Source organism: Anopheles aquasalis, chromosome 3 (assembly GCF_943734665.1).
Source record: "Anopheles aquasalis chromosome 3, idAnoAquaMG_Q_19, whole genome shotgun sequence".
NCBI classification, from domain to species: domain Eukaryota; kingdom Metazoa; phylum Arthropoda; class Insecta; order Diptera; family Culicidae; genus Anopheles; species Anopheles aquasalis.
Window position 1 is genome coordinate 52,203,549 of NC_064878.1, and position 10,000 is coordinate 52,213,548.

A 10,000-nucleotide genomic window follows, 5' to 3' on the forward strand; every position below is an offset into this window, starting at 1 on the left:
TCTATCGTCAGCTTCTCGTGCACTGTTCCGCGTTGGTTCTGATCGGGTTTCGGTTACGGAACCGAACGGCTCAACGGGCGATCGAGGAAACACTAGTAGGCATGGTGCTTCAGGAACGATACTGTACCGCACTGCTCGGTATCGATCTGTGGTCCGTGTTGGTGCGCTATCACTCCACTCAGCTACTGTACGCCTACTTTGTGTTTTGGATGCGAGTGAACAATGAGTATGCACCATCGAGAACCCGACCAGAGCACGTGTACGTTGGTACACTATTGCGCAATCTGTACGTTTTTCTACCAGGTGCCCAGAAGGAGAAACTGCTCACTAGTTACCCGGTTCGAAACAGTGAAAATGATCGTCTGTGGGTCACCGTAGGACTCCCTAGTGCAGATGAGCTTATGGTGTATTCGCAGCAACCTCTAGCTTGCGTGAAAGAACGGTTACAGACACGGCTCAAACAATTACAACAACCAGCCCAACACGTTCCAAACCGTGTTGATGCTGTTTACGAAATGATTAATCTGCTTTCGATGGCCAAGCGGCAAGAGGGGACAGCAAACATGACTACAGAGTGGAGCTCGTTATTCGTTTGGGAAAAGGTTCTTTCAAATCCCAGCAAAGCTATGGCCAGAATGCTGGAGTGCCTCGAAGGGTCTCAGGTTCCTCTCGACAACATTTTGCGCCGATGTAGCTCGTCGGCAGTCAGCAGAAGCAGTACCTACGCAAAGTATCGTATCGTGAGGCTTCTAAAGCGGGCCAACACCCCGGCCGAAGCAGTGTGCGAAGCCTTACTCAACGATAAGGAACCCTTGATAACAGCCGAAGCATTCCACTTGTTGCGCAAAATGAATTCTAAAAGACAACCGGCAGCGATGGCGTTAATTGCAAAGGAGCCAGCACTTCAATCACGGTTATCGGGTCTGCAAAAGAATATAACTGCATTCCAGCCTGTACTGCCCGTGGAACCTTTTATGGTAGCTGTACAGCACCGCTGTGAACCTGTAAATGCGGTGGAATCGCCAGGAGATATGACGCTTATCATTAACAGTAAAATAGACGAACTGTTTCCCGACGATGACGATGATGAGGATGTTGATGGGATCGATTTCGATGCGTTGGCTGAAAACGTTTCCCCGAAAAGGCGCAAACTGGACCCGAGTAAATCAGCGAATCGTATCCTAGATGAGCTAGAAGCACAGAGTGAAGAGTTAGCGAAACATACTGGAACTCACAAGCTAGAGATAACCGAGCGAGCGCGATTGACTAGGATAATGACAAAGATGAAGCACCTTCTAGAAAACTGAAGGTCGGGAGTGTAAATGTTCAAAATGAGTGCCGGTATTTATGATAAGCATTGTTTGTTTCGGGATAGCTCTAAGGCCGATAATCGCTCTGATAAAATTTTAACCAACCAACACGAATGTTTTAATGTAATGAAGGAGAAATTGTTAATAGATTTATTGCTTCTGGCATACTTTCACTGTTTAGCTCCAATATTTTGTAGGTTGATTAGTAAAAGTGTTCACACGGTTCCGCCGCACTCAGTACTCGTGAACGGGCACACCCTCTTCGACAGCCATGAACTTGATCATCCAGCCAACGCCAGCAAAGTTCTGCGTCTTCTTATAGACCAGTCGTAGATTGCTGTTGCTGCTAACGTAGTTGGCTGGCTTATCGCCACCGCAATGTTTCCGCACGGCCGTTTCCTCCTGCGCACCGTCCGCCCGGTCGTACACTTGCAGGTAATCCGTGGCGCACGTCGAATTGCTGCCCAGATCGAACACCTCGAAGCGTAACGCAACGACCAAATTGTTCGGCACGCTCACCTTCCACGTACACTGCATGCGCGTCCGGTTGTTGAACGGATAGAGCGGACTGGTCAAGATGCCACCGTAATTGTACACCTCTCCACCACAACCCTGCCCCTGATCGGTGGCCACATACGTGGCGTCCAGCAGGAGCGCCGCAAAGTCCTTATGCGTGGCCGGCATCACAAACCGTAGCACATTGCCGGTACTGAAGACCGGATTCGGCGTTACAAAGTTGCACAGCTCGATCAGCGGAGTAGCACTCTCGTCCATTCCATCGTACACCTTGACGCCATGCTTGTCACACTCCACGTTGTACAGGTAGAAGTTGTTAAAGTAAACCGCGATCGTGTAATTGACCGGCACCTGAATCGTGATCGTACAAACGACATTCGACGGTATGTCACTCTGCACGATACGGCCCTGGAGACGGGTGTAGTTCCGGGCGCAAATGTTACTCTCTCGCACGTGCAGCGATACACCTTTGCCCTCGATCGCCGAATCACTCTCGAACTTTACGTACACCTGGTTCGTCATGGAGATGTACGGGCTGGGGAGAACGCTGCTGCCGCAGTACATGTGATAGGCCGTCGCATAGCGGGTTCCCTTCAAACCAAACACCGGAAGTTTTAGAACCGATCGCACCGACCGCGAAGACGCAACTTACCGAATAGAAGGCCGCTTTATCAGTGGCTCGGCCATTGAAAATTACGTTTTCTCCTAGTCCTTCGTATATAACAGATTTCATCTAGAAGAGGTAAAACGAGCTGTTACACTACCACCTTCAGCCGCTTAGTGGCTTAGAACTTACCGAAGAATCCCGAATGCCGATATAGTCCTTACACTCGCCGCTGGCTTTGTCGAAGTTTTGCAGATCCATCGACAAGAAATCCAGCTCCAGCTGTTTCTCTGGCGATGTTTTAATCACCCACAGGCACTTTACATTCGATGGATACTTACCGTTTACCGATGGTGTATTGAGGATGATGTCACCACCTCCGGTTAGATTGTGTTCCATCTGGCCACACAACGATGGAACCTTGGTGACGGTGGCTTCGAAGAGTGTTCCCTGCAGGGCCGAATCGGTCACGTAGCGGAGGTACAGCGTCGCTCCGGAACTGGTCTGCACTGGTGGCAACCGGGCACCACAGTAGCGTCCTAGCTGATCCGCAAAAGGACTGCCACCATCGCGCAGCTCCACATAATCGTCCATACAGTCGCTCCTATTGCGTGCCGTTCCAACGTGGAACTGTTCGAACGTTACCTGCACCGTGTAGCCCACCGGTACCTTGAAGGTGTAGTGACAGTCCTGCACCCGATCGTTGCCACTTCCGAGGACGTTGAGATTGTAACGGGGCGATTTATCATCGAGCGTTATCGTTTTATCACAATCGACACTGTACAGGATGAGGGCGGACATGTGCGCTGTCGAGGAGGAGAAGGATTCCATTTTGTACGAAACCACAGCGTGACTTCCGCTGATCGGTACCGCCGGTGCATGGCCCGTTAGGTTGCCGCAGAGCAACGCTAAACGATTGGCCGGCGTCAACTCCAGCCCCTTGTACACCTCGACCGAATCAAAGTAGCAACCCGTGGTGTGCTCTACGGTGAGGCTTTCAAATCGTACCGTCACCTTCTGTCCGGGCGGAATCGCTATATACCAGCGGCATAGCATCGCCGGTCGGAACGTTCCATCCGGTAGCAGATTTTCGGGGCTATGGATACGCGTGGTGCTGCTTATGTTGCCACCGCACGCACTTAACCGATACTCGAACTGGAAACCACGTGCCTGCAGGTAGCGATCGGCCTGGAAGATGATCGCGGTGCGATCCTTCAACCGGAACCGCGTAGGGGCCGTCTTGCGGCAGTAAGTGCCCATCTTTTCCCATGCGAGCGGTTCAACGTACTCCTGCTTTCGGTAGATGGTCAGATTGTCGTACCGGCAGACCGATCCAATCAGCGTTTCCTCCAGCTCAAAGTCGAGGAAATTCACCTCGATGCTGGCGTCGGTCTTGTTGGCAAGGATCGTGTAGTTGCACACCTGCGACGGATTGTAATTCTCCGGATAGTTTGGACTGACGATCGTTTTCGGTTGCTCTCCGGCGTAGAAAATGCCTGCGAAAGTCAATTCAAAGCGAAAGTCGCGTTTAATGACGTGGCAGAATGGGAACACCAGCAACGGCTACTAACCTCCACAGTTGGACTCCCAGCGAATGGTGAAACCATCGGCCTCGGTCGCATTGTCCGTCCGGAAGACGACCTTCATCGTGGTACCGGTCGAGTTGAATACTCCCGGCAGCGCCTTACCACAGATGCGACCCAAGCTTACCCAATCCGTGTCCACCTGATCGAACAGCTCGACGTAGTCCTTCGAACAGTTTGCGCTCTTCTCGATGCTGAACCGATCGATGAACGTGATGCCCACGTGTTGTCCCTCGTTGGCGCGCACCATCCACACGCACTCGACATTCGGCCGGTACTTACCACCGACCAGCGGTGCCCCGAACACGGCCGTACCGGTGTGAATCGTTCCACCGCATCCGAACGCTTTGCTAGCAAGCCGCAGCTCAAAATCTCCACCTGTGCTGGGCTGCGTCGTATGGTACTCGACGAACAGCTGGTGCTTGTAGGTGGCAAACGATCCAACGGCGCGCAAATCCTTACAGAACCGACCGAGCAACGGACTCGACGGTAGCGGTCCATTGTAAACCATGAGGTACTCCTGGTCGCACGGCAGCTTGAACTCGAAACGAATCGCACTAACGTTGATGAGTGTCTCCTCCGGATACGTTACGTGCCAGGCACAGTGTAGGGCCACATCGCTCCCAAAGTTACCCCGCGGTCGGCTTATGTTAACCGTCGATGGACCGAACCGGCCACCGCACTCGTGCACCACGTAATCCATCTTGAATCCCGCCTGGTTCATGTATCCGCCACGATTCACGTTAATGGCCGTACTGGGGAAGGGCGACAGGAGCATCTGCGGGGTGGTACTGTTGCTGCAGAACTGCTTCAGCTTCTGCTGTCCACCGACCACACTCGTGCTGGCCGTGACCTCCACGCACATACGCTGGAACGGACCGGCAACGATTTCGCGGAAGTTCATCGCCAACGTTCCCACCGTGCGCTGCTCGGGGTCACGCGACAGCGACCCATCGGTTCGACGGTACGAACACACCAGGCTGCTTGCGTTGACAGGCGTCTCGATTGTCCCTTGAAACCCGTTCAGGTTTCCGCTGCAAATCGTGGGCTCATCGCTGGAAAAGCGCACCTTGAATCCACGCCGCCCGGACGTGCTCCTAGAGTAGAACTGTACCATGATCTGGTTACTGCTCGAGTAGACCGGTGTGAGATCGTCGAGGGAGGTGACCATTCTAATGCGATTTAAATAATTCCTATCTCCGTCATAGAACGATAATCGCCCAACAATGTACATGCCCCCTGACATGTCGAAATCGAGATCGATGAACTCCACCTTCACCCGGCGGCCCTCGGGTACCGTGATGCGCCACTCACAGAACGCTTGCGGCGTCACCTGGGTCCCATAGCCCGGGCTCGTTATCTCACCCGCTTGCGCACGGATCGAGTGACTGCAGCGGCTATAGTTGAGCGCATAGCTTAGCTTGAATCCCCGGAACAGCGTGTTTCGATTGAATGTCGTGAACACTACCATCACGTTCGGTATCACGCTGCTTATCGGTACCGGTGGCAGTTGGGTGCCACAAAATGTACCAAGATGGAGCCGGCCCGTCTCGTTCGCCCCCGGTACAACGGCGTACAGCTGCACGTTATCGGTGTCCGTGCAGTTGTTCGATGGTTTGCCCGGTAGATGAAGATCCTGGAACGTCAGCTCCATGCTACCGAGACCCGGCAGCTGTACGTGATACTCGCACACACTCGACGCTGGATAGCCACCGGCCAGCGGGTAGTTCTTCGACGTGATCGTACCGGATGGGCCGCGGAAAAAGCCACCACACTTGGTGAGCGTCACGTTGATTCGCAACCCACCACTCGAATCGGCAAGCTCGTTGAAGTACTTCACCATCAGTGCGTTGGTGGTCGTCACGAGAGGGCGCGTCAGATCGTACCGGCACGTGTGTAGCAGCTCCGGTCCGGCTTCCGTCACACCGTCCCGCACCTGCACGTACTCCTGCATGCAGGACGCGTACCGGGAGTATGGTGGTTGATCGAGGAACTTGACCTGCAGCAGCTCCCCCGCCGGGGCCAGCACCGTCCAGATGCACTCACTGTGGGGTGGCGGTAGCAACGGATAGTTGGGCGTCGTGAAGAGGACCGTTTTGTACTGCTGGTTCAGTAGCACGTTACCACCACACTCGACCGATACCTCTCGGTACACTAGCCGGAACGTGGTGGGCCCTGCGGTGCTCATCCGAAGGCGTACGAAGGCCCGGTTGCTAGCGGTGGTCAGGGCGGACGGAAGATCGGTACCACTGTAGACGCCAATCATCGGCGAATACTCATCGATGCCGTTCCGTATCGTTACCGAACCGGTGCGCACACCGTTCGAGCTGATGTTAAGCTGCTCGAACCTGAACTCGATCGTACGCCCCGCGCGGACACTAATGTTCCAGCTACAAGCATCCATCTGGTCCATCCACATCATTCGCATCGGCCTCGTGGAGGATAGGGACGGTACGGGGTTGGGCTGCGTGATCACACCATTCGGATCGGTCAAGTACCCGCCACAGCGCAACAGCACCTTCCCAGCGAACCCGGTCCGATTCTGGAAGTAATCGCTACGGAAGTCCAGCCTCAAATGTGGCGCCCCGTGGAACGTACGCGGTACTCGGTAGCCGTAGGTACAGATGCGTCCTTGGGATTTCCACGTGGCGAGATCCACGGAACTGAACACCTCGACGTAATCCGACAAACATTCGCTCGATTCCTCCAGATCGACCAGATCGAACATCAGGAACGGGTGATAGGTCGGGATGGTCGATTGGAAGATCCAGCTACAGTTCAGCCCATTCGCGTACCCGTACGGGTAACCGGGGGACGTCAAATTATACACCATCTCCGTATCGTTGAACGCTATTACGCTGTGGCCACCGCAGAACAGTTCCATGTTGGTGGCAGCTACCGTCGCCGCCCCTGCGCTGCTTACCACCTTCTGTTGCCAGGTCAGCGAGAACGAGGACGAATCCATCACATCGGTATGGTCGAGCACGAGATAAACGACGTTCGTGGTCGACGTCACGGGATCCGGTTGTACGTAGCCACAGGCCGCCAGGAGCACCGCAGCACCATCATCGTATCCATCGTAAATCGTGAGCGATCCATCACACATTGCCGGTGATTCGGCTGGACGATCGACGGCAAATTTGCTGAAACTCATCGCAACCACCGAACCCAACTCGACCGAAACACGCCAGCTAACGGTTTCCGAGCGTGAGTAACTCCGGGGGTAGAGTGGTGACGAGATGGTTCCACTGCTGCCACTCAGCTCACTAAGCGAGTCTGTAAAAGAATGTCGGAAATGTGGCATCAGAATCACTACTTCTCGTGTGTCACTACGCCTCTGCCCAGCATACCGTACGAGTACTCGGCCAAAAATCCTTTCGCAACCGTTGGTCCAACCGAGCGGAACTTGATCCACAAGCTGCTGGCGCTGGTCAGATTGGTCGGTGGTATCGTTCCGCAGAAATCGCCCATCAGCCGACCGTCCGCACTCTGCTCGCGGACCTCCAGATAGTCACCGTTGCAATCATCCGAGGTCGCGATGTCGATTTCGCGAACGTACAGTGAGATTTTGTTCCCGGGCGATGCCACCACCTCCCAGACGCACTCCACATTCGCGGGGTACGAGTCGGGATAGTTTGGTGAAGCGATCTCACCCGTCAGCGATCCGATCCGTCCACCGCAAGCTGGAAGGAAGGAGCGCAATGTTAGAGCGTGATCGGTGCCGAATCGATAGCCAGGGTTGAGCGGCTGAAGGATCTAGGCGTAACATTGGACAGCGGTCTAACGTTTCAGCATCATATTGATTGCTTGATTACGCGTGCCAGAAAACAGCTTGGACTTTTCATACGTATGACTCGGGAGTTTCGCGACCCTGTATGCCTTAAAACTATGTATTGTTGTATCGTCCGCTCGGTTCTGGAGTTTGCCTCAGTCGTCTGGTGCCCTCATTTCGAAACGACAATTGCTCGGCTTGAACGAGTTCAAAAGCATTTCACGCGATACGCTCTCATCCGTTCAGGGCTCTTTAACCGTGAAACGTTACCTCCGTATCTAGCACGTTGCCTCTTACTCGGTATCGAACCTCTCCGCACGCGGCCCGTCATTGCACAATGCTCATTTATAGCTAGCCTAATTACGGGCCAGATCGACTGCAGCTCCATCCTCGAAAATCTTGACTTTCTTGTACCGTCCCGTAGTTCACGCACCGCGCCCCCCTGCATTTCGGTCAGTCTTAGTCGCACAGTGTCAGGACAATTTGAACCGCTAACTTTTGCATCCAGACAGTTTAACGCCAACTTCAAGAACTTTGACTATAACATCTCTCTTGACAACTTTCGCGGACGAATCCGCACGAATGCGATTGATGTAAGCGCAGGCCACCCTGTACAGTAACCATACTCGTAGTATGCGTGTTAATGCGGCGATGAGTAGACTTGATTAAGCCTCTGGCCCGTCAAGCTAAACAAAACAAATAAATAAATAAATAAATAAATAAATAAATCGTGGAGACCTGTGGTATGCTCGTGCGTATTCTGCACAAGCACACCATTCCCCAAAACAAATCATCTCTTACGGCCGATATGCGAATTCCTAGAAGAAATAATAATTAATTAGGGCTAAGAGCGAAGCGAGCAGCAAGGCGACTGACCCCGCTAACGCGCAAGCATGCACGAGCATGCACGCCGGGTCAGTACGCGCTGGGTACGCGATATAATTGAATGTTTATAAAATGATGGACGTGGAGGTAAATAAAAGAAAACGCAAAAACGAAATAAACGGCATTCGCCGCCAGAACACAACCCGGAACGGATCGTCACTTTTCTTGGGTGGTTTCTTCGATACCTTCGATATTCGATAATGCAGGAGCATTATAGACCGAACGAGGGGCTTACCATTGTCCAGCGTCGTGTAGCTGATCTCCACGAACACATTATCGAGCTTGGAGAAAAACAGATCTTCCGAACTGATCACGACCGTCAGGGCGTTACCGCGGCTCACGATGGTGGGTGGTACACGGTTACCGCAACCTTCGAATCGGGCCGGGCCATCGCTATCATATCCCTCGTACACGGCGATCGTCGCGTAACAGTCACCGTCCGAATCCATGATGCTCATGTGGCTGATGGTCAGTGTGATGTGTTGCGATTCCTGCGGTGCCACCAGGACCCACGTGCAATTATCCGACCGTGTCTTGTGCGCATTCTTTAGCTGAATGGTGCCCGGTGCGTTGGCAACGATGCGCGATCCGCAGTTCTGTAGAGAAGCGGAAGAGCAGAAGAGTGTCGGTGTACCAGTTTCGGCTTTCGCTTCTTCGCTCCACCCGTTGCCCTACCGTAGCGTAGCTCGCCTTGAAGCCCCTGTTGGTGTACTGATCGTTCGAGTCGAACGTCACCAACAGCTCGTGCCCGACGGACGAGATGCTGGTGATGTTCGGTTCCGAGCCACAGAGCGTCAGCAGCAGCTTGTTATCCGCTCGCATGCTCCCGTCGTACACCCGGAGCGCATCACTCGAACAGTTTGGTGATCGTTCGATCGACAGCTCATCGATCCTAAACTGTAGCGTGTGTGAAGCGTCCGTCTTGATCAACCATTCGCAGGATGCATTCATCGGATAGTTTGCCGGGTAGTTGGGTGACGTAAAGCTACCCTCGTGCAGCAGGAACGTTCCACCGCAGCCTAGAACAGTGAATGATAAGAACCGTGACACTCGCCACACTCGAGCATTTGAACGGGAACGGGATACTTACTGGCCTCTTGGGTCCGGTAGCTCGCATAGAACCCACGGTACGAGTACGAGCTGTCGCTGTAGAACTTAACGTACAGCACGTGGCCCGCACTGACGACACGGATCAGGTCGGTCTGCTCGTGGCAAACGGTCGTGATGAGCTGCGAATAGTTGGCATCGTTCGCGATCATCAGCCCATCGAAGCGACAGTTGTCGCTCGTCTCCATGTGGAACTCCTGCACGGTCAGCTCGATCTGTTGGC

At 53.7% G+C, this 10,000-nt stretch overlaps 2 protein-coding genes across 2 annotated transcripts in view; one reads left to right on the top strand and one right to left on the bottom strand.

Annotated features, from left to right (window-relative positions):
- The window catches only part of LOC126578243 (uncharacterized), a 2,982-nt gene extending 1,564 nt beyond the window's left edge, over window positions 1-1,418 (top strand). The window contains exon 4 of the mRNA XM_050240600.1: window positions 1-1,418. This exon is cut by the window's left edge and continues 199 nt beyond it. Coding sequence (XP_050096557.1) covers window positions 1-1,307 — 1,307 coding nt within the window. The 3' untranslated portion in view covers window positions 1,308-1,418.
- Window positions 1,419-1,429: 11 nt separating this feature from the next.
- The window catches only part of LOC126578242 (cubilin homolog), a 13,883-nt gene continuing 5,312 nt past the window's right edge, over window positions 1,430-10,000 (bottom strand). Inside the window, exons 7-14 of the mRNA XM_050240599.1 lie at window positions 9,761-10,000; window positions 9,346-9,689; window positions 8,906-9,266; window positions 7,364-7,696; window positions 4,002-7,289; window positions 2,623-3,926; window positions 2,479-2,559; window positions 1,430-2,417 (exon numbers count right to left, since the gene is read on the bottom strand). The exon at window positions 9,761-10,000 is cut by the window's right edge and continues 1,188 nt beyond it. Coding sequence (XP_050096556.1) covers window positions 1,545-2,417; window positions 2,479-2,559; window positions 2,623-3,926; window positions 4,002-7,289; window positions 7,364-7,696; window positions 8,906-9,266; window positions 9,346-9,689; window positions 9,761-10,000 — 6,824 coding nt within the window. The 3' untranslated portion in view covers window positions 1,430-1,544. The remainder of the gene's footprint in view (window positions 2,418-2,478; window positions 2,560-2,622; window positions 3,927-4,001; window positions 7,290-7,363; window positions 7,697-8,905; window positions 9,267-9,345; window positions 9,690-9,760) is intronic.